Raw genomic sequence first — 24789 nt, forward strand, 5'->3', positions numbered from 1 at the left:
AAGAAAAACTGACTCATTGGAAAAGATCCTGATGCTGGGAAAGATTGAAGGTAAAAGGAGAAGGGGGCAGCAGAAGATGAGATGGTTAGATAGCATCACTGACTCAATGGACATGAATTTGAGCAAACTCCAGAGATAGTGGAAAACAAAAGAGCCTGGCATGGCACTCCATGGAGTTGTAGAGTCAGACACGACTTAGCAATTGGACAACAACAAACAGCTGATTCATGTTGTTGTATGGCAAAAACCAGCACAACATCATAAAACAATTATCATCCAATTAAAAATAAATTGTTTTAAAAGGCCAGCTATCCTTGCTTCACAGTCTGGATGTTTTTGTTGTTGTTGCTGTTTAGTCACTAAGTCATGTCCGACTTTCTTTGCAACCCTGTGAACTGTAGCCTTCCAAGCTCCTCTCTCCATGGGATTTCCCAGGCAAGAATACTGGAGTGGGTTGCCATTTCCTTCTCCAGGGCATCTTCCCAACCCAGGGATTGAATCCTCATCTCCTGCCTTGCAGGCGGATTCTTTACCGCTGAGTCACCCAGGAAGCCCCACAGTCCTGATACTAAGGCCAACGACCTCATGTGCCTCGGGTTCCAGCAGTGTTCGAGGGGTAAAAGGAGGTACACAATACATCCTTTTTGAATGAATGATAGAGTTTCTATCACACCTATCAAATTATAGAGTTGGAAAGTCCTTAGAGAACAATGAATTTCAAACTTCATGGTCATAGCTCACAGCAGGCAAAATATTTTCCTTTGTGATCTATTTCCTGTCTATGTGAAACAAGTTTTTTATAAAGCATGACATATCTTTAAATGCATGATACACTCTCATATCTCCTATTTTTCTTAATCTATTGTATTTCTTTTTGAGAGATGGTAATTAAATTAGTTGACTCACTGGAAAAGACTCTGATGCTGGGAAAGGTTGGGGGCGGGAGGAGAAGGCGATGACAGAAAATGAGATGGCTGGATGGCATCACCGACTCTGTGGACATGAGTTTGAGTGAACTCCGGGAGTTGGTGATGGACAGGGAGGCCTGGCGTGCTGTGATTCATGGGGTCGCGGAGAGTCGGACACGACTGAGCGACTGAATTGAATTGAAAAATTGAATTGAATTAAATTTTTATTCAGAACAACTATAATGGCTGACAAAATTAATCCCCAAACTATTTGCTTCAATTGGAAATTAATAGTAGTAGATTTGGAAGCACGCACAGAAAGGTAAAAGCCTTAGTATTCTGACAACAGATAAAAGGCGTGAAAGTGATCAGTGTGCTCTCAGAATAAACTAGAGGTGGAATATTTAGTTAATGCACAGAAAAAGAATAAAAAAAACCACACATAAGCACAAATCACACAAATTAAAATTCACTTAATTACATAGCTATAAGCACTTTTCTAGACAAAATTTCACCATTCTTAAAGTAGGAGTATTCAAAAACATTTCTTTATATAAGCTCAAAGGAAGTAAAGATTACCAGTTGCCCTGGTTAAGGAGAAGTCATGTAATAATCAGTCTATTTTCAAAACCCAGAGAAACCCAGAAACTCTGCCAATAAAATTAAAGGGACAAAAACCAAGATTGGCCAAAACTGGCAATCAGTTGTAGAGGAAGACAGTAGATCACTCACTGTTCAAAGCCATTGCATTGGGGACTGATATTAGGTCCTTTCCACACTCTAGTAACCTGGATCCTGGCCATTGCGGTGTCAATTTCTGTTTGTTGGGTTCTGTGGAATTTCCCTGAATGCTGTGGTCCAGTCAGCACTTAGGTCAATATGATGGGAATTGCCTCCAGTTTGAAGACACACTTCCTGGCCTGAGAGTATAATTTGTACACTCTTCTTTAGCTTCAGGGACAAATGCACTCTGGTCAAGTATATCCAGAATGGTTATAGGGATAATGTGACTTTTAACAGAGGCCACATAAGAGTTTTTTTTTTTTTTCCTATCTGACAGTATTTATTCAGTACGTCATCATAAACCATATAATACAATAACAGTTCCAATGTTTCATATTTATTACTGAGTCTCAGACTAATAGTGAGGAAATAAGAAACATCGGGGCCAAGCATTACAGTAGTGATGTTCTCACTGTGATTTGGCTGCTTAAAAAAGTGGTCTTACATGTGTGCCACTTTTTATGTGAGGCCTCTTATAGACCCAACTTGGTTCTTCTCCAGTGTCTTCTCTTGGAATTGTACCTGATTTTATCGCCAATTTTCATTCGAATCCATTGAGGAATGGGACGATTCTGCTTTTGTTTCTTGGCCAGGAATCGCTTGATCCTGAAAGTCTTGTGAGAAGACATGGTGAGGAGAGCCACGTAAGAGTTTTGACAATTCGAGGTTAACAACTGAAGCCTGCTCATTTTGACCCAAATTTCCTAAACCTGTGACATGCGGGGGGTCCACTGGGGCTGGATGAAGTCTCCATCAACAGAGCTGTCACTGAAGGAGTTACTGGGGACCAGAGAATGGGCACTGGGAGACCTGTGAGTGTATTTAGCAGATTTCTGGGCCACAACATCTCCTCATAAGGCCGTCAAAGATTTTATCCAGTTGTATGGACAAGAGTTGTACGGTCTAACAGTTTTCTGAAATCATCACAGAACTCAAGATGTTTTAATAAACTAGAGCCTGGGAAACTAACTTTGGGGGGTAGGCGGGATAGGGTAAGGGTACATGGCTATTTCAAGGGTTTACATTCACTGTGACCGTACTTTACCAGCATCCCCTTCTTCTAGACTCTTTTTGGACTTAAAGGACAGAAATGGTATGGACCTAAGAGAAGCAGAAGATATTAAGAAGAGGGGGCAAGAATACACAGAAGAACTGTACAAAAAAGATCTTCATGACCAAGATAATCACGATGGTGTGATCACTCACATGGAGCCAGACATCTTGGAATGTGAAGTCAAGTGGGCCTTAGAAAGCATCACTACGAACAAAGCTAGTGGAGGTGATGGAATTCCAGTTGAGCTATTTCAAATCCTAAAAGATGATGCTGTGAAAGTGCTGCACTCAATATGCCAGCAAATTTGGAAAACGCAGCAGTGGCCACAGGACTGGAAAAGGTCAGTCTTCATTCCAATCCCAAAGAAAGGCAATGCCAAAGAATGCTCAAACTACCACACAATTGCACTCATCTCACACGCTAGTAAAGTCATGCTCAAAATTCTCCAAGCCAGGCTTCAGCAATATGTGAACCATGAACTTCCAGATGTTTCAGCAGGTTTTAGAAAAGGCAGAGGCACCAGAGATCAAATTGCCAACATCCGCTGGATCATGGAGAAAGCAAGAGAGTTCCAGAAAAACATCTATTTCTGCTTCATTGACTATGCCAAAGCCTTTGACTGTGTGGATCACAATAAACTGTGGAAAATTCTGAAAGAGATGGCTATAGCAGACCACCTGACCTGCCTCTTGAGAAACCTGTATGCAGGTCAGGAAGCAACAGTTAGAACTGGACATGGAACAACAGACTGGTTCCAAATAGGAAAAGGAGTACGTCAAGGTTTATATTGTCACCCTGCTTATTTAACTTCTATGCAGAGTACATCATGAGGAACGCTGGGCTGGAAGGAGCACCAGCTGGAATCAAGATTGCAGGGAGAAATATCAATAACCTCAGATATGCAGATGACACCACCCTTATGGCAGAAAGTGAAGAGGAACTAAAAAGCCTCTTGATGAAAGTGAAAGAGGAGAGTGAAAATGTTGGCTTGAAGCTCAACATTCAGAAAACAAAGATCATGGCATCCGGTCCCATCACTTCATGGGAAATAGATGGGGAAGCAGTGGAAACAGTGTCAGACTGTATTTTTTTGGGCTCCAAAATCACTGCAGATGCTGATTGCAGCCATGAAATTAAAAGATGCTTACTCCTTGGAAGGAAAGTTATGATCAACCTAGATAGCATATTAAAAAGCAGAGATATTACTTTGCCAACCAAGGTCCATCTAGTGAAGGCTATGGTTTTTCCCGTGGTCATGTATGGATGTGAGAGTTGGACTGTGAAGAGAGCTGATCGCCGAAGAATTGATGCTTTTGAACTGTGGTGCTGGAGAAGATGCTTGAGAGTCCCTTGGACTGCAAGGAGATCCAATCAGTCCATTCTAAAGGAGATCAATCCTGGGTGTTCATTGGTAGGACTGATGCTAAAGCTGAAACTGCAATACTTTGGCCACCTCATGCGACGAGTTGACTCACTGGAAAAGATTCTGATGCTGGGAGGGATTGGGGGCAGGAGGAGACGGGGACGACAGAGAATGAGATGGCTGGATGGCATCACCGACTCAATGGACGTGAGTTTGAGTGAACTCCGGGAGTTGGTGATGGACAGGGAGGCCTGGCGTGCTGTGATTCATGGTGTCGCAAAGATTTGGACACGACTGAGCGACTGAACTGAACTGAACTGAAACCAGTTTTAATCAGGAGAGTTGTGCTCTCTCTCTCTCATGATAAGCTGAAAGAAAGCGTAACCCTTCAGGCCCCTCCCCCTTCCATTCCCTATTGCCCAGAGAGATTGGGACAGTGACCAGCACCCAAGAGGGGCCAGGCAGCTTTTCAAGGATGGGGTGCAGTGCCTTCACCCTTCCATCTCCTTTTAAAATGCTGGTCATGAGCTTCTAAACTGATATGCATCACAGTAACCTAACCGTTTGTGTCCAAAATCACCACGGGGGCTGACTGCAGCCATGAAATTAAAAGATTCTTGCTCCTTGGAAGAAAAGCTATCATAAACTTAAACAGCCTATTTAAAATCAAAGACATTACTTTGCTGACAAATGTCGGTCTAGTCAAGTGAAGTGAAAGTGAAAGTCGCTCAGTCCTGTCCGACTGTTTGCGACCCAATGTTTTATACAGTCCATGGAATTCTCCAGACCAGAATACTGGAGTGGGTAGCCTTTCCCTTCTCCAGGGGATCTTCCCAACCAAGGGATCAGGTCTCCCGCATTACAGGCAGATTCTTTACCAGCTGAGCCACAAGGGAAGCCCAACTAGTCAAAGCTATGGTTTTTCCAGTAGTCATGTACGGATGTGAGAGTTGGACCATAAAGAAGGCTGAGCACCAAAGAACTGTGGTTTTGAACTGTGGTGTTGACAGTTGATTCTTGAGAGTCCCTTGGACAGCAAGGAGATCAAATCCGTCAATCCTAAAGGAAATCAGTTCTGAATATTCATTGGAAGGACTGAGGCTGAAGCTGAAGCTCCAATACTTTGGCCACCTGATGGGAACAGCTGGCTCATTAGAAAAGACCCTGATGCTGGGAAAGATTGAAGGCAGGATGAGAAGGGGACGACAGGATGAGATGATTGGATGGCATCACCAACTCAATGGACATGAGTCTGAGCAAACTCGGGGAGATAGTGGGAGGACAGGGACCCTGACTGCAGTCCACGGGGTCGCAAAGAATCAGACACGACTGAGCGACTGAACAACAACCGGTTGTGACTTTACAGTTGAAATTTCACTGAAAAAATTCTGAAGCAATAGAACTCTTGCAGTCATCAGGTGTAGTCTTATCTCAAAGTACAAATAAAGAAATTGGAACCCAACAGTTGTTGAAACCTAAGACAACCGCAGGCGGGTTCTCAGTGGCGTGGCCTCTTCGCCTTCTCCCCGCCCATCCTCCTCCAGGTCCGCCCGGCGCGCGTGGTAGCGCCGTCAGAGGGCTTGCGGCGCGCGCCTGCGCCTGGGGGACCGGCACGATGCCCCGCCTCTTCGTGAGCTCATCACCCCGCGTCGCGGTCGCGGGGAACCTGGCGTCAGCGGGGCCGCGGGGCAGTGCAGCCGGACAGTGAGGCGGTGAGTTCGTCCAAAGCCGTTGGGGATGGCGCTCGTCGGTGCCGATAACGGTCCGGGCTGGAGGGCGGGTGAGCAAGAGTGGGCCCGAGGCTACCTCTAGGAGGGTTTGCTCAGGAATGCCCCACGCCGCAGGGCCTGAGGGTGGTGGCTTCCGTGACTCCATTTACTCTGGCTGCCTCGGTGTGTGGGACCTGAGGGGAGAGGGTAGGTGGTCTCTTCTTGCATCCTGAGGATGTTCTGTGCAGCCTCGAGATTAGGGCTGGGCTTAGTGTCTATAGACAGAACTGCCTTAACCGAAGTTTTCCAGTGGTGGGCCACGCTGTCTTTCGAGGTAGCGAGCTGGACAGGTACAGGAACAGGCTGAGTTATCTTTACTTCAAGTACCACAGGGTTACTGACCTCCCTGAGTACTTTTATAGGGGCATGTGTAGTGTTCTTTGGAAATATTGAGGAAGCGATGAATTGTGCCTGAGAAATGAGAGTTCTCTAAAGAAGGAAGGTGACAAAAGAAGCTTTTGGGGTCCTCTTAACGCTGAAGTTATTGTAGGATAAGAAACTGATGTAAAAGGTAGTATAACCTATAGCTTGTATCCACCTTCTGTCAGACTAACCTTGGGGAAGGTTCCTTAACTTCTCTTGAATTCTCACTTTCCTTATGAGGATCGTAGAGATTATAATAAGAATATCTATTAAATGAGATGAGAGGGTTCGGTGAGCTAACCTACATGTAGTATGTAAAACAGGGTACATCGCAGTACCCTGACTCATATGATACATCATCAAACATACATTCATTGATAGAAACACACCTCTGTCTTGAGGAGCCTGGCTTCTTGGAAGTTGACTTCTTGCAAACCTTCCTACTCTTGTTTTTCCTAGTTGCGGGGAATTGTTTCTGTTGCAGGGATGTGAGGCAGGATTTGAAAGGGCAGAGGGTTGGTGCCCAAGAGTTTGAATACTGTTTACTTCAGCGAAACTGGCCTGACCTCCTGCCTGTCTTTCCTACCCTTGCCAAGACACCGTTCTTGGGTCACAAATGAACTAAGCACTACCACCTTGATTGAGATCTTCACAGGCAAAGGTTATGCAGAAATTGTTTGTTTTTTCTGTTATCCTTGGAAAACCTTCACAGTAGTCTTTTTGAGTTTGCAAATTTAAAGCAAGTAACCTGAACATGGATGCCTTAGATGTATGATCTCCTCTGTCCATGGATAGAATTGAGGGGGCCATGAACTTAGATGAGAAGAAAAATTACATCCTTATGTTCTCAAACGTCTAACTGAAATTTAGCGTTTCCTTCAATTATAAATGTAGTCAGCAAACCAAGTATTAACAGGGTGACTTTGTCACCAATAGAAATCACACATATTTTCATATCTTAGGATATTGTATAAGTTCATCATAACTTTGAAATTATGGTAGTCGTTAGATTTGCTGCTAAATCTTGTTATATAATTTGTAAATAAAGAATCACTTATGCTATCACAAAATCTAATTTTTGTATTTGGTAAAATTTTATTTCTGTATACAGTTGATCCTTACTATTCTCAGGCTCTGTATTTCCTAATTCATCTACATTCTAAACTTTATTTGTAGCCCTGAAATCATCATTTGCAGCGCTTTGTGATCTTGGATGTGTGTGAGGGGTGAAAATTTTGAGTCAACTGATGCACATTCTTAGCTGCAGTTGAATAAGGAAGCACTCTGCTTTCTTGTTTCAGTTATCATGCTGTAAACACGTGTCTTTTTTTCAATCTGTTAGTGTTATGATTTTTGTATTTTTGTGGTTTTATTGGTGACTTGACTGTTTAAAATAGCCCTCCAAGCATAGTAGTAAAGCTCTCTTAGTGTTCCTAAGTCCAGGAAGACTGTGATGTGTCTTACGGAGAAAACACATTGTGGATAAACTTCATATAGGTGTGAATTGTTGCTGTTAGCCGTGAGTTCAATATTAATGAATTGCCAATGTAAAATAAGGTGTCTTTAAACAGAAACACGCATAAAATAAAGTTACTTATTGATCAGTTGCCCCAAATTTACCAGAGTCTTGCAGAAACCTAATATAGTGTCTCCCCCAGAAGCAGTGGGTCACTGTTCACTAACTTGGTATTCAGTGACTTTATGGAACTTAACTGCCTGGAATAAGGAGAATGGAATATACTTGGTTTCCTTTCTAATCCTATGTATTTAAAAACATCCTGAGAAGGAGTTTATAGGCTCTACAAAGCTACCTGGGGTGGGCATGGAGGAATCTATAGTACACACACAAAAGTTAAGCCTTAGTATAGCTTTTGGGAAACATGTAGTCTCCCTCTAGCTCACACCCTCATTTACACTCCTGCTGGCTCTTATATGCATTTTTGGCTGCCATCCCTGCATGGACTGTAAGAACTTTGCTCCCCCGTATTTGCTTGTTGAATTTTTAATAATATTTTAAATTAAAAGATCCTGTGGTTTTATCTCTTGGAAAAGCAGCAAGGAGGGAGACTGGATCCTCTCTGTAGTCAACTTGAGTAGAAAAAAATATGAGAGGTGGTCAGTGTTAGTTGAGAAAGAAGACCATGCCACCTGGTAGGGCTTGTGAACAGGGACCCTGGGATCAATCTGTAGAAAAATGTCAGGTCAACTCTGGCCAAAAGTTGCCTTACAGTCTTGATCCAGGGGAACCTTCTATAGCCCTCTGTCCTGATGGCCTTCTCTTACTGAAGCCCTGGTGTTGTTTCCACAGAGCTGTCTGGCCTTTAGCCCTTCATCCTTGGTTAAGGAGATGACCAACCAGGTAAGGCCTATGGAGAGGAAGAGTACCAGTTGGTCTCTTTGGGGGTTTGAGCCCAATACATTGTCTGGGTTTGTAGTCAGAAAACTAGCATCTGATTCCTGCTCTGCTTCTGAAGAGGAGGGTGTCCTGGGCACCTAGTCACCAGAGGGTTAGGTGGCATTAGTAAAATGCACAACACTGCGAGAAGGGTAATTTTATTTCAGTCTGTACCACAGTTTACAAAGGGATTGAGGAAGCTTAAAAGAATTTGTACACAAAAACGGGAAAGAAAAATTGGAAAGGGAGAAACATGTCTTTGTAATAAAATTAGGGACAGAGTTAACAGGTTCTGCAGGCTGTGTGGTTTTATACAACTACAAAAATTAAACTGCAAACTGGACTCTGAGCTTCCTGGTGATCAGAGCAGGAAAAAGCACATAATTTATTACCCTTTTTGGGTGGGTGGAAGTAGTCAGAAGAGACTCTACCTTCTTTAAGAACTAATTGCTTTCTTTAAGAGACTATAATTTCTTTAAGGACCAACACTACAAACCTTTCATGAGCTCACAGGAGGTCAGGCCACAGTAGGGGAGGTACCTCATACTGGTGATTGTATCTGCTGGGGCACAAGGTGGTTAGTTGAGGGGTGTTTAGGGAAAGGATGGGACACATCTGAAATCTGACCATTGGTTTAATGTGTCTTCTGTTCTTTTTTAGTACAGTATTCTCTTCAAACAAGAGCAAGGTAAGCAGCTTGCCAGTGCAAGCAAATTCACCTGTGAAAAGCTGTTGTCCCTGGCTTAAGGTTTTTGTCATGCTGACCAAACATGCAGTTCCCAACCATACCCACTTTACATAAGAATTGGCAGGGGCAGCTGAAAACAAATACATTTCAGAAAAAACAACCAGCAACAAAAAAACCAACCACTAACTTAAAGAGCAGGAGTCAAATGATAGACTGGACCAATCTGGGCTGAGGAAAATTTCCCACTTGAGGAAGGTGTGACTGAGCTTCCCGGCTATCAAAGTGAAAGAAGGAAACTCTTTGAGTCTCAGAACTCTGTTAATACCAGCTCATCTGGGGAGGTAAACTTGAGCCTGGCCATGAACGCAGAAGTTCTCTTGGGAGCCTTTATTCAGGCTCCTCCACTTAAAACAAGTGTAGCGATCCTCACATAGGGCTTTTGACCCTCAATAAAAGAGGATAAAATAGGTGAATTTCTGTCAAGACCGCTGAGCATATGGGTGGGCTAGGGGCTGTGTGGCAGTGGTAGTGGTGGGGATGGGAGAAGGAAGGAGGTCAGAGTCTGTCTGGAAAGATAACTGGCCAGTGATAGTGGACTTCATACCTGGAAAGGAGGGTGTGCATGGACTATTCCCGTGTGTCTCATTTCTTCACCACAGCCTAGATAAGTTACATAAAGCCTGGAGAAATTCGTGGAATGCCTAATAAAGCTCTTCCACTTTAAGTAGTGACATTTAGGTAGTCTGAAGTTTAAACCCAAAGCATTCTTTCAAGTTAGTGAGCGTAGGTAACTAGCAGCTAGTCAGCTTGTCAGTCAGCTGCCTTGTATGCACCTAATGCCATCCAGTGGCAAGCTGGCAGACTTGGGTCAGGTGGGGATTGTAATGGAAGCCAAGATGCTATATGTAACTCACAGCAGTTTCAGTTGAATGTCCTTGTATTCATGTCTTGGAAAGGTGTCCCTGAAGAATTGCTGCCAGGTGTGAAGAAAGCCTTCTTGTGCACTTGTTACATTTATATTCCTGTCTCAGGTCTGCAGACCCATCAGGGTGGCCCACCAGATATACAGCTTACAGACTTAGAATTTAAAGTGGACTTTAGTTAGTAGGAAGGTTAGGTGTTTAGGTTTGAATACCAGCTCTGCCTCTTCGTAGCTTTTGACTTTGAGTGAGCTACCAGGCTTCTCTAAGCCTCTGATTTTTATCTGTAGCATGAAGATGCTATTCATAGGGTTGTTGTGGTTAACTGAGGTAATCCCTACAAAAGGATTAAAGTAATAACTGGCCCATTAAGCATAATAGACTTGTGGCAAAAAGCAAGTCATGTGGCGCCTATTTTAGTTGTTTATTTTCAGACCTGTACTGTTTACAGTTGACCTGCCTACTGGTTTCCAAAAGTCTCTAAGAAATAACTCTTAACAAGTTTGATCTCTTTTGCGGGGTGGGTTTCACTTTAGCCAAGTGAGAACCATTCCAAACTAATGCATGTCAGACAGCAAACTAAAGTAGAAAGGACACTGGACTGTTCCAGTACTGCTCCCCCACCCAGTAAACCTGTGTTTGGGGCAAGTGACTTCTTCAGAACCTCTGGTTTTCTTATCTGCCTCCACTGTTCTAATAAAAGCTGTGTGGGAAAGCCATCTGCAAAACAGTAAAGCAGATACAGGTGGATATTACCTCAGAATTGGTGTAACAGTATTTCTGCTTTATCTTAGCACATTCAGTTTAGAAGTTCCATGAAGATTTTATATGAATGACTTTCTGTTCCAGCCCACGATGATGCCATCTGGTCAGTTGCCTGGGGGTCAAACAAGAAAGAAAACTCTGAGACAGTGGTCACGGGATCCCTGGATGATTTGGTGAAGGTCTGGAAATGGTGAGTGCTCGTTCCTCTACAATACAGCCTTGGAAGTTGGGGTTTTTCTTCTGGGCTCCCAAGTTGCAGTCAGAGAAGTATTGACTGTTATCTAAACAAGAAAGCAATGGCCATATGGTGGTATAAAAAGGCAGACTCTTTTTTTCTCACTTGTTTTCCTGTTATTCACTGTTAAGGCCTTATAGTTGAAAGAAAAAAAAATGCTCTGGTTAAAAGTTGGCTGTATTTGGTGTTCTGTGTCTCTTCATTTCCTCTCTTGATTCTGCATTTCACAGACCTCTGGTAATGCATAGTTACAGGAGCCCAAAATTTCAGATGCCAGGTACCATGTGTTGTGTGTGAAGAAATCCATTTCTCTGTCCCCCATTGAAGGCGTGATGAGAAGCTGGACCTACAGTGGAGTCTGGAGGGCCATCAGCTGGGTGTGGTGTCTGTGGACATCAGCCACACCCTGCCCATTGCTGCATCCAGTTCTCTTGATGCTCATATTCGTCTCTGGGACTTGGAAAACGGCAAACAGATAAAGTCTATAGATGCAGGACCTGGTAAGAGTTTTACTCTTAGAGAAGATACTAGAGGTTTACGATCCCTTTTTGATACCTTTAGGGGAAGATGTATTTTAGTGTTTAGAAGTTTTTGGATTTGAGATTGGTAATATGGGTGTATGAACTGCATGTTATGTAATACCTTCAGTGGGACTGGGACAGCACTCTAATCAAATACTAGTATCTCAGCAACTAAACTTGAGTATACTAGGAGATTAAGATAAACTAAAAATAGCCTTATATCAGTTCCAGTTTTATTGCCAAGTGAATTTGGGTACTAAAATTATTTCTAAAAACTCATAGTTTTCATCACCTTTGGGTTTCAAGTTGCTGACTCGGGATTGTGGACCTGTGTTTGAATGGTCCACAGGTTCTCTGTTTGCCATATTCTGAATTGACCCACTCATTGCCTTATAGAGGTCTAGAATGTAAAGCACTGTGTCCTAGATCTGTGTCATGGTAATCTCAACTAATTATGATTAAAGTGCCTATTTCTAGTATATGATTGATACATGAAACTTCTAAAGAAACAAATCGATTTTTTTAAAGTTCTGTAGGACAGCATAGTCTTGTCCATTAGCCTTGATAAACATCTGAAGTAATGGGAATTAATAATTTGAATGGGACAAGCAACATGACATTTCAGATTCCTTGTGGCCCTATATTTACTTGTATCTGACCACATAGCTTTCATGAGCAGAGCCTGTTCTGCCAGAATGGGTGATGACTGGAAGAGAGTACAAAGAGCCTGGTGCCTCTCTGGCACACCCCTCCATGGAGTGATTACAGAACTGCTCAGGGCTTTTCTTAACGTAATTCCCTGGACTGGAGCCCCAGTAGATTTACTTCCCACCAGTTATGTTCAGTAGCATCCTATAGGTTGTACTTATTTTGGAAAGAATGATGGTCCCAGGGTTTTAAGGACTCTGTGTTGTCTGAAAACTGAGTTCATCTCCCCTTGGTGCCAATATTCTATATCTCTGAGTCTTAACTGTTGGAGCTTTTCAAGGAATACATATGTTGTTGTTGTTCAGTTGTTCAGTTGTGTCTGACTCTTTGTGGCCTCATGGACTGCAGCACGCCAGGCTTCCATGTCCTTCACTGTCTCCCAGAGTTTGCTCAGACTCATGTCCATTGAATACATATGTCCAGTTCCTATTTTGGATCCACTGAATCACTTTTGGGGTGTGTGGGCCAGGATATGTATTTGAAAAAGTCACCCAAGCATTCTGACTCCCTAGACAATTGTTTTTACATGTGTCCTTGCCCTATTGATATCTCTTACGGAGGACTTGAGTCCCCAAACTAGCGCACAAAGTCTGTTAAGCTGAGAAGAGGAGGAAGAGGTGGATCTATTGCTGCCTGTTCACCTAAGCCCTCCCATGACACTAAGGTCACTGTTTGGCTTTGTAGCCCCAGGCACACCACAGTTGAAGAAATGAGTGCTGAATTGGTTCTAAGGAAGAGGATGAAGTCTGTATCCAGCTTGCCTTTCCTGACAAATAGTATCTTAAATTACACATTGGTTCCAGAAAAAAGATATTGAGATGAATAGAAGGTTGAATTTATTTTCTTTTTTGGATAGGAATCTTCATAAAACTATACCAGACCATTGAACAACAGTTATTTGAGTAAATAATAAAACCAGGCATTGCTGTTGACAACTAAGGAGCAGCTCAGTTGAATTCACCTAACGGTAAAACTAGTAAGTCTGGGTCTAATGAGTTTAGGCACATGGACATTTACATTATACCAGCCTTGAAAATATGCCTGGAAAATGTGAAAGGAAGAACAGAAGGCGGAGGAAAGAGAAAGATCTCAGATCCTGAAGAAGAAAGTGAAGAAGTAGAAGAAAGGGAAGTTGACGGGGAAGATCCTTCATCTGACGCCTCATCCAGGCTGTGGCTGCAGCAAACTGCTGTCAGAGATGTCGAAGAAGAAAGTGGAAGCACAGGGGCCTCTCAACATCTGATGGTTTGGGACGTCCCAGTGTAAAGAAGAGTTACTCTTTTCACTGATGAGGTGGAACTTAGTGATTAAAATAAATATTATGCAAATGTTAAAGTAAATTTTAGAGTGCAGGGTTAAATTGAGGAATAAAAATTCCTTCAATTTCGAGGAAAAGGACATTTGCCACTAAAAGTTTTATATTATTAAACAGCTAATAAGGGAAATGTAAAAGTAATTCCAAAGTGATTTTATTAAACTTCAAGGAATCATAATCAGATTTTCTAATAACCATTATTCCTGTAAATAATTATAATAGGAATAAGAGAACATAATACTGTTAGAATAAATGGTATAGTCGTTACATAGATACTAAAAAGCAACCTTGTGAGAGATTGATTATAATAAAAGCTTTTTTAGATCTTCTTGGTTGATGGAGCACTTTTGAAGTTAATTTCCTTTTTGAAACAAGTATTTCTTAAGTGATCGAGGTAAATTAATTACTACTTCGAGTATGTGTGTTAAGATTTGCAAGAGATTTTTATTTTAAAACTCACTCTGGTATATGGTACTGACCCATCTGTGCTGGGAGCCCTTGTCTGCCATGAGTCAAGTTCAGGGAGACCTCTCTCCTGTGGGCTGAGAAGGGCTTGACCTCTTTGAGCTCTGCCCCGGGAGTAAGGAGAGTGATTTGGGAAGGAGCCTGCCTTCTCTCTTTGATCTGACAAGCACTGTTTCTGAGCAGGTGCAGGAAGGGCAGGACTTAGGGAACATACCCTTACCAGACTGGGCATGGGCAAAGGGACCTCGACCAGTACTGGACAACTGGAGTATTCCTTGATCTCTAGGCTCTGGCCCCAAAGGCTCCTAAAGCTCTTTGAGAGTGCCTGTGAAGAGTTTCCCACATAACTGAGAAAAGAAATGCTGAAATATCATCAGTGGTCCAGATGGAAGTATAAAGCACATGTGCTTACCCAGGCTGCCCATGAGTCTGGAGACCTTTACACAGAAGCACTGTAATACAGAAATAGCATCTGAATCGAATGTTTGAAATCAGATTGTGTGATACAACGTAAAAACGAGTTGATTTAAAAAAAAAAAACCAAAGCAATGCCTCTTTCCAGTCCTTATTCTCTTGCTAATTTGTGATAAATACTTTGTCATTATAGTTTTATATAAGAATATTTCTGGTACCTCTTCATTTATTTGCAGCTTATTGAGGTAGACTTTCACCTCTATAATTACACTCTGAAATTAACCCATTATACAGTTTAACAAGTTTTAGTAAATTTCCACAGTTGTGCAGCCATCACTCCAATTCAGTTTTAGAACACTTCCATGTCCCCCAAATGTTCCCTCACACCCATTTATAGTTAACCTGTGCTCCCACCCTCAGCCAACCACTGATCAGCCTTCTGTCTCTCTAGTTTTGCCATTTTGAAAGATTTCACATGAGTGAAATTGTATTGTCTTATGTATCTTTCTTTAGCATAGTGTTTTTGAGGTTTATCCGTGTTGTAGCATGTATCAGTAGTCTGTTCCTTTTTATTGCTTAGTAGTAACTCTAACTATAATAGTAAGTATAACTATTCCGTTACAGGGATATTCCACATTTTGTTTATTCATTCATCAATTGATGTGTATTTGGATTCTCTCCAGTTTTTGAGTATTCTTAGTGATGCTGCTGTGAGCATCCAGATTCAGTTCTGTTCATGAAGATGTGTTTACATTTCTCTAGAAGTGGAATTGCTAGGTGTGTGTTTTCACTTATGCTGTCAAAACTGTTTTTCATAGTAGCTATACCATTTTATATTCCAACCAGTGTATGAGAATTTTGGTTTCACTGCACCCTTGCTAACACTTGGTATTGTCCTGTCTGTCTACATTTTTAGTGAAAAGTTAAGAAACCCTTAAATTGATATAGAATTAATATAATATCTTTCAGTTCAGTTCAGTTCAGTCGCTCAGTCGTGTCCGACTCTCCGCAACCCCATGAATCAGAGCACGCCAGGCCTCCCTGTCCATCACCAAACCCCGGAGTTCACTCAAACTCATGTCCACAGAGTCGGTGATGCCATCCAGCCATCTCACTCTCGGTCGTCCCCTTCTCCTCCCGCCCCCAACCTTTCCCAGCATCAGAGTCTTTTCCAGTGAGTCAACTCGTCGCATGAGGTGGCCAAAGTATTGCAGCTTCAGCTTTAGCATCAGTCCTTCCAATGAACACCCAGGATTGATCTCCCTTAGAATAGACTGGTTGGATCTCCTGGCGGTACAAGGGACTCTCAAGAGTCTTCTCCAACACCACAGTTCAAAAGCATCAATTCTTCAACGATCAGCTTTCTTCACAGTCCAACTCTCACATCCATACATGACCACGGGAAAAACCATAGCCTTGACTAGACGGACCTTTGTTGGCAAAGTAATGTCTCTGCTTTTCAATATATTAAGATAATATAATATCTTTACAGCATATTAATGTTGAGCTTCTGACTGAAGCTCCTGAGCAGTGCAACTCAGTGACTTAACAGCCGTTAAAGATGACATAGTTCATGGAAACCTGTATGAGGAGATAGGAGATAGTGATTCTCCAGCTTAACAAGGGTCTTTGTGAATTTTAGGCCATGCTATGCCCATGTTAATACAATTAATATCTTGACAATGTCCTGTTCTGAATCAGGACACTATTCCTCCAATTTTAAAACATGTGTCTTTTGGTAAAGCTTTAAAGTTTTAAAAATTAAGGTCAGATCTTTTCTCACTATAGTTTTTCCTTTTTTTCTGTTCAGTGGATGCCTGGACTTTGGCCTTTTCTCCTGATTCTCAGTATCTGGCCACAGGAACTCACGTGGGAAAAGTGAACATTTTTGGTGTGGAAAGTGGGAAAAAGGAGTATTCTTTGGACACAAGAGGAAAATTCATTCTTAGTATTGCATATGTAAGGAAATACTGCTTTGTTTCTGTCTGATTCTTTCAGTTTACTCTTCTAGCCTGTTGTATTCCTTGATAAATGTTCTGCATTGGTCTCACTAGGAAGCTGCTGGCTTGGTTTGTCAGTCAGCCAGTTAGACCTGGAACCAGCAGGTTACTTGTGTTTGAGGGGGGATGGCTTAACAACATGGAGTTTCAAATGGTTTTTGTATGTTCTCTGCAGAGTCCTGATGGGAAATACCTGGCCAGTGGAGCCATAGACGGAATCATCAATATTTTTGATATTGCAACTGGGAAACTTCTGCATACGCTGGAAGGTGTGGTTCATCATTTTGTGCAAACTGGGTTATCAGATCACAAAGGAAGACTTACTCTTTCATTAAAATGCTACTAACTGGCAGATGAGCCTTAGATTTGCAAAACATCACTCTCAGTTGGAAATCCAAAATGCCTCTAAGGTTCACTTTTGTCACTGTGCTGCTGCTGCTGCTGCTAAGTCGCTTCAGTTGTGTCTGACTCGGTGCGACCCCATGGATGGCAGCCCACCAGGCTCTCCTGTCCCTGGGATTCTCCAGGCAAGAGCACTGGAGTGGGTTGCCATTTCCTTCTCCAATGCATGAAAGTGAAAAGTGAAAGTGAAGTCGCTTAGTCGTGTCCGACTCGGTGCGACCCCATGGACTGCAGCCCACCAGGCTCCTCCATCCATGGAATTTTCCAGGCAAGAGTACTGGAATGGGTTGCCATTGCCTTCTCCATTTGTCACTGTAGTTATAACCTAGATATATTCGTTTTTGTGTCAGCATTTTAAATGCTTGTTTTGGTGAATAGGCTTACTTTTTACTTATGTGTTAATATATCCTAGCTACCTGAGTGTCTTATTTCTGTCATGCTTGGCTCTAAAGAACTTTGTGATTGGAAAATAGCCCCTTTTTCTCAATAAAAGTTCTGTGCCCATTCTGTACTGGTGACCTCTGGGCAGGAAGATGGGGTACTAGGACCGGGGAAGGGTTGGAGGGAGACCTCTTTACTGCATCCTTTACCCTACAACAAAGGATCTGGTAGGGAACTAGCATCCTATTTATTCTACATACAGATCAGAAACAATGCATATTTCCATGTTTGTCCATATCTATAGGGGCAGAGGAGTTTTGTCTAAGCAATGTATCCTGAGGTGTAGTTGGTCAGGGTAGGGATCTAGGGAGAAATGGCTCCCAGGAGGAGGGGCCTGCAGTTTGTGCATGTTTCTGGAGCATTAGAAAGAAGGGTCCAGTCTGTAGCTCGCCTCTGACTGAAGCACCTGAGCAGTGCAACTCAGTGACTAACAGCCGTTAAAGATGACATAGTTCGTGGAAACCTGTATGAGGAGATAGGAGACAGTGATTCTCCAGCTTAACAAGGGTCTTTGTGAATTTCAGGCCATGCTATGCCCATTCGCTCCTTGACTTTTTCCCCGGATTCACAGCTCCTCGTCACTGCTTCAGATGATGGCTACATCAAAATCTATGATGTGTAAGTTGCCTGTTGGGGTTCAACACGTCTCTCTTAATATCACTGCCTGTTTTGTCTCTTAGCATTAGGAGGAGCCCTAGCAAGTGAGCTGCTCCCTCTTTATGTCTGGGAAAGACATGTGTTCAGGTCCTGTCAGACTCTTCAGTCTCCCCGGTCATTCCTTCCCTGTCAGTATCCCTGCTTTGAGCTTAGGATGTTACAGAGGAAGACGTGCGTGGGTTACCAACTAGGATCAGCTACTGCTACTTCTTTTTCAGCATCCTGTCTCTTGTGGGGCACACTGATTTCTAAATTCTTTTGGACGGGTGAGTAGTGTACAGATGAACAGATGGAGCCATAGGCTGTAGCTAGCTTAAAGTAATGATGAAAAATTAGAACATTTGTGTTCCGAAGGGGTGACGTTCTAGAAGGCATTCCTCTACCCTAGGAGTTGTCTGTTTATAAGCCAGCTTACAGCAGGTCTAGATAAGGGAGCTTTTTTGTTGTTGTTCTTTGACCGCAGGTATGAGAGTGAGTGAGTTAGTCTTCAGTTGACAGCTCACTTTCATTGTAAGCGTGTGCAGCGGCCCGTTCTCTTTTCCTTTTCCCCTGTATTTCTCAGTCCCCACCCTGTTCCCTGCTGAGGTGTCCCCTAGAAGGTGTTTGACGTGTGTCCCTGATTCTTGACTCAGTACTGCAATCAGTGTGCCTGGTTTCTGGCTTCCGAATGTGGCATTCTAATCCACTGGGTGCGTCCGTTACCCTTCTCTCTGCCCCAGCGATGGGTGCCACACCGTGACCATCCACATGCATGTTACTTTGTGGGCCGGTGAGAGTTTTGCAGGAGTTTAAACTTGGGAGCTTTTGGACAACAGAAAGTTGTCCAATAGACATGGAATTAGAACTGCCGTTTCTGGAGTTACAGCTGAACAATCTGTTAGGGTCCGAGAGAAGATGCCTATCTCAAGTTGTGCTTGCTTGTCAACAGCTGCTGCTGCTCAGTCGCTTCAGTCGTGTCCGACTCTGTGCGACCCCATAGACGGCAGCCCACCAGGCTCCGCCATCCCTGGGATTCTCCAGGCAAGAACACTGGAATGGGTTGCCATTTCCTTCTCCAATGTGTGAAAGTGAAAAGTGAAAGTGAAGTTATTCAGTCTTGTCCGACTAGTAGCGACGCCATGGACTGTAGCCCACCAGGCTCCTCTGTCCATGGGATTTTCTAGGCAAGAGTACTGGAGTGGCTTGCCATTGCCTTCTCTGTACATCTACCTGCATTGGGATAATAAGAAACCTTGTCAACAGTAGGGCCAGTATAAATACTAGCAATTTCTTAAGTGTTCAGCTCTCTTTAACAAGGCTTTCACTGTTACAGTTTCATCATCTTCCCAACTACTGATGAGGTAGCACAGGTTAAGGTCCCAGTCATATTGCAGGTGAGGAAACCAAGCTGAGGTGGTGGTTTGGCCAAGGTGCTGATACTGAATGAACACCCAGGACTTTTACCTTCTCATGGTCCCTCAGCTTTCTACTGAGGCTACCTCTCCTCTTAACTGAGGTCTGCTCTACTCCACTGGCTTCAGGGGTGAAACTGCTGACCTTAGTCAGGTCTCAGGATTGTACTCCTGCCATAGGTGATTTGATTTCACTTTTTTAAAAAGTGAAAATGACTATAGTCATTCAGTTCAGTTCAGTTCGGTTGCTCAGTCGTGTCCAACTGTTTGCAACCCCATGAACCGCAGAACGCCAGGCCTCCCTGTCCATCACCAACTCCCGGAGTTCACCCAAACTCATGTGCATTGAGTTGGTGATGCCATCCAGCCATCTCACTCTCGGTCGTCCCCTTCTCCTCCTGCCCCCAATCCCTCCCAGCATCAGGGTCTTTTCCAGTGAGTCAACTCTTCACATGAGGTGGCCAAATTATTGGAGTTTCAGCCTTAGCATCAGTCCTTCCAGTGAACACCCAGGACTGGTCTTTAGGATGGACTGGTTGGATCTCCTTGCAGTCCAAGGGACTCCCAAGAGTCTTCTCCAGCACCACAGTTCAAAAGCATCAATTCTTCGGCTATCAGCTTTCTTCACAGTCCAACTCTCACATTCATACATGACCACTGGAAAAACCATAGCCTTGACTAGACAGACCTTGGTTGGCAGAGTAATGTCTCTGCTCTTTAATATGATATCTAGGTTGGTCATAACTTTCCTTCCAAGGAGTAAGCGTCTTTAATTTCATGGCTGCAGTCACCATCTGCAGTGATTTTGGAGCCCCCAAAAATAAAGTCTTGACACTGTTTCCCCATCTATTTCCCATGAAGTGATGGGACCAGATGCCATGATCTTAGTTTTCTGAATGTTGAGCTTTAAGCCAACTTTTTCACTCTCCTCTTTCACTTTCATCAAGAGGCTTTTTAGTTCCTCTTCACTTTCTGCCATAAGGGTGGTGTCATCTGCATATCTGAGGTTATTGATATTTCTCCCGGTAGTCTTGATTCTAGCTTGTGCTTCTTGCAGCCCAGCGTTTCTCATGATGTACTCTGCATATAAGTTAAATAAGCAGGGTCACAATATACAGCCTTGACATACTCCTTTTCCTTTTTGGAACTAGTCTGAGTAGACCTGTCTTATTCTTGGTTAAGTTAAAAATGGTCTGTCCAAGTCACACCTGTTGTAAAGACTATATTTTGATACCTTCCTTAGACACAGGCACTGGCTGCACATGGAAGGGACGCTAAGTGGGCAGGGGTCAGAACCTGCAGCTACTCTGAGATGGCTGTTTGCCTGCTGGTTCTGTTTTCTCATCTTAGCAACTGGCTTGCTGAGCCTTCTTTATTTTGAACTTCTAAGCTCTGCTTGTTTAGGACCCTATTTTTGGCTCTTGGAGGCTCTGACATATTTGGGGTTAATGCTATTGAAGATTTTGTTTCTGCAGTATGTGATGCTACTTGAGGCAGTATGTGATGCTACTTGAGTGAAAAGAGAATTTCTATGTTAATACTGTCATTTCAAGGATAGCAGATTTGGTCCAATTAAATGGACATAGTACACCTTCCATTTCAGTGATTATATTCCAAAAGTTAACGTCTTCATTTTATTTAAAACTTTCCCATTTCAGACAACACGCCAACTTGGCTGGCACATTGAGTGGCCACGCGTCCTGGGTGCTGAACGTTGCATTTTGTCCTGATGATACACACTTTGTTTCCAGGTATTTATGACTCTTATCAGTTCCTAAAATGTTAGGAAGATGAAGGTGGCCATCTTGTATGAATTGGCTTAAAATTTGAAGATGGTGTGACCCTTTTCTTATTCAGGTAGCCTTTGTTTTCTGCAGTGTTGTTTAAATTGTCAAGTTAATTCTTCTTTGCTGGAACAAAGATGGATTCTTTTGAGCAACTCAGTTCTTATTTCTTCCTTATAAATCTAGGCCTCTACCTACAGTAGGTAGGTATCCCTTATAAGGACACCTGTGTTCCGATAGTAACTATAGATATGAAAATCTGTAAAATGTTATGCTTTGAGACCCCAATGTTGTTTAGGCCCAGGATGGCCCAGACACTTGAAAAACAGGAGATGGATGGCTTAATAGCACTGCACAGAGGTTTATAGAAGACTCTGAGAGCCTTTATTTTGAAGCTTTAACCAGTCTCCCTCCCATCCAGAGGGAGCCTCTCATCTGAGACTCGTGACAGAAATATTTAATATGAGGGCCAAGCAGATCAGCAGTTTGGGGAACTAGCTGCTCTGTGAGTGGGGATGCCAGCCAGTGTGCCAACATTTGTGACCACCTCTTGGGGACCAGGTCAGCAGCTTGTGCACACACGCACCAAGGGGGCCTCTAGGTAGGCTGAGTCAAGGAGTGTGGAATTTTTGGTCAGATTCTTTCCAACTTCACACCAGTCTGAAAACTTTTCTGATACTGATGTTTCCTTTTTTAAAATAGTTCATCTGACAAGAGTGTTAAAGTTTGGGATGTTGGAACGAGGACTTGTGTTCACACCTTCTTTGATCACCAGGATCAGGTATGGCATAATTAACATTTAAATTCCTTTGCCTTTGGATTGCTAGCATTGTCTGACTGCTATGCCAAAACTCATTCATTTTCCTAACATTCCTGCTGAGGTTGTCAAGATCGGATGACCCTCAGAGCTGAGCTGCTATGATTGCTTGGATGTCTATCCAGCCCATGTTCCAGTGGATGCTCTGGGGTGCAGAGGGTGGGAATATGTTGTCAGCCTGGAAACCCACAAGGCATATGTCTACCCATGATATGGGTAGATCGGAAAACTTGCACTAGCTGCACAGCCTTTAAATGACTTCTTTGAAACATGTTGCAGCAATGCCTAGGGCATGCCTGGGCCTTTTTCTGGGTACAGCTGGGCCATGGCTATCTTGAGAAGGACCTGCTTCCTCAGAAGTTTCTGTTCCATCCCACAGCCATCACTTTCTCTTTTGGAGCCGCCCAAAGAAGTGATGTGATTTTGTTTTTTCCTTTAAATATACTTGAAGCCAGAAATTCTTAACAGGTTGTTTGACTTTAAAGATATTGCTAAGTTTTATTTCAGCCTTTAAATTAGGAAAAAGAGGCTCTATTCTCTATTGTCACAGGAGTCTTCCTGTGAGATGACTGTGAAATGTTAAGGTGTTCTAGGGCAGGGCTTCTCAATCTTTAATGTACCCTGGGGATCGGTAATAATACAGATTCAGTAGGTCTGGCCTGCACCTGAGTTTCTGTCCCAAGCTTCAGGTGAGACTAGCACTGCTAGTTCCAACCACTTTTGATTAGCAAGGCTCTTGGGGAAGCAGTATGAAAAATAAAATACTCATGGCAGTATAAAGTCATCTTTTATTAATTATGTATTTTGTATGTTCTTAGGAAGATCTCATAGAATCTTTTAAAGTTAACAAATGTTCATGCTTTTTTACACTTAATCTTACATTGTTGCCAATGAAATTGAGAGGATTTAATCTTGACATTTCACTCCTGGATTTAAACATTGTGCTCAGGAAGGAAGTCCAGGCTGACTATGTTGCTTTGTGTGAGAGAGTCAGTGTGTGGTGAGGTCCTCAGAGGAAGACATTAGGAGTGGAAATAAAGCCATCACCTGGCCCGCTCACAGCACTGAAGTTAGGGCTAGAACACCCACCTCAGGGATAGATAGGCTTGACCTGATGAAACTCCTACCACATCAGTTCTGTCTGGGAAGGAGGTGTGAATCTGTTAACTCAACATGTAGCAAATGAAATCAATGACTTGCAACACCAAGTTACCTAGCTGCTGGGGACAGGCAGGTTTCATAGGCCTCTAGTGAGAATTATTGACGTAGGTTGTGGGCACAAGGAGGTGGACGAGGAGCACAGTTTGCAGTTATCCCTGTAGGCAGTGACCTCAGGGCAGCTGTGGGGCCTTTTCCTTCCTGGAGACCTGAGAACCTGTGCTGGTCCCTCGTGGATTCCATCTTCACATTAGGTCACTTCCTCGATTGTGAATCTTTGAAAGGTTTGTGAATACCTTGGTTTATGTTTAGAAGTGAATTATCTGGAGTTGGGAGGTGAGTGTGATGATAATTAAACAGTAGTAATAGAAGCTGCCTGATTAAAGGAAAAGCCCCATTCTCACTGTTGAGAAAGCATGAGAACATCCTCATCTCACTGTTTTTCTGGGAGTACAGTAAGCGTATTTGTTCATAAAGAATAAAGGTATTAGTAGAACTTTTTCTCTTTTTATTTACAGGTCTGGGGAGTAAAATACAATGGAAATGGCTCAAAAATTGTGTCTGTTGGAGATGACCAGGAAATTCACATCTATGATTGTCCCATTTAAACATCAACATCTTCCAGGCTAATGCTGCAGAGAGAACGTATAGATTGATGATGACATTCCTTACCTTTCTAGCTTGTTAATATAGCGTTTATTAAAAAGTTTATCAAAACATAAAGTGTTCTTAATGCACACGCCCGTGTTCTGCAGCGCTTCTTTCTCATTTGCCCTGTGACTGACAGGACAGCAAGGGGAGTTGTCATCATTCTGTGACAGAAAGTATTACCTCAGGAGTGAGGACATCCAGGCAGGTACTGAACTTTCCAGGATAGAAATTTAGGCTCACTCTTCCAGGGGATGAGCCACGCAGAGGCTGTGATGGGAAGCTCATCTATTTTAGAATGTGATCCGGAAAGAAACAGGTTATTTGACTGGGTGGGAACATTCTTTAGTCCTGTCTGAGTATTCTTCTATTTGGTAGATTAAAAATGCCCCGTGCAACACTTTCACCCTGTTAATTTTAGAGAAGCCTATAACCTGCTGGTGGGTATTGCTGCCTTAATAAATGTTTACAGGCTCAAGCCTGTACCTACTCTGGTTGACCTCCAGCCCTACTTCAGGTATCCCCGAGCTCCTATCCCTCAGTTTTCTCAGTGGCCCCCTTGAGACATGGTCTGCATATAACAGGAAGGGTGTAAATAGCTAATTCTCCAAAGTTTGTTGCTTTTTGCTGATCGTAACTTCATATGCTTCATTATCAGGTCCTGTGCTTTTCCTCCAGACTCCCCATAACCCTTAAATCAAGCCCATCCTCTCTTCTGTCTCCTGCCTCTGCCTTGTTCACCCTCCTATCACTGAGGCAGGAAGTAGACGGGCCCCCAACCAGAGTAAAGGAATTGGAGATTGATTCCCTGTGGTCTGAAACTCC

General features: G+C 43.0%; 1 protein-coding gene and 1 pseudogene across 2 annotated transcripts; one reads left to right on the top strand and one right to left on the bottom strand.

Moving 5' to 3' along the window:
• Window positions 1-2164: 2164 nt before the first annotated feature.
• On the bottom strand, window positions 2165-2320 carry LOC148774537 (large ribosomal subunit protein eL39 pseudogene; annotated as a pseudogene).
• Window positions 2321-5739: 3419 nt separating this feature from the next.
• SKIC8 (SKI8 subunit of superkiller complex) lies at window positions 5740-24039 on the top strand. 2 transcript variants are annotated; one of them, XM_055418023.2, is made up of 11 exons: window positions 5740-5820; window positions 8549-8599; window positions 9296-9323; window positions 11093-11198; window positions 11571-11743; window positions 16477-16625; window positions 16842-16935; window positions 18034-18127; window positions 21216-21308; window positions 22044-22122; window positions 23835-24039. In XM_055418023.2, the coding sequence occupies exons 2-11, from the start codon at window positions 8588-8590 to the stop codon at window positions 23922-23924; spliced, it is 918 nt and encodes a 305-aa protein (XP_055273998.1). In that variant the 5' UTR covers window positions 5740-5820; window positions 8549-8587; the 3' UTR covers window positions 23925-24039. The 2 variants fall into 2 exon arrangements, with proteins under 2 accessions (XP_055273998.1, XP_055273999.1); XM_055418024.2 differs by having other exon boundaries at window positions 5810-5888.
• Window positions 24040-24789: the final 750 nt, after the last annotated feature.

The sequence above is a fragment of the Moschus berezovskii genome, chromosome 21 (assembly GCF_049115385.1).
Source record: "Moschus berezovskii isolate FMDL1 chromosome 21, NW_MosBer_1.0, whole genome shotgun sequence".
NCBI classification, from domain to species: domain Eukaryota; kingdom Metazoa; phylum Chordata; class Mammalia; order Artiodactyla; family Moschidae; genus Moschus; species Moschus berezovskii.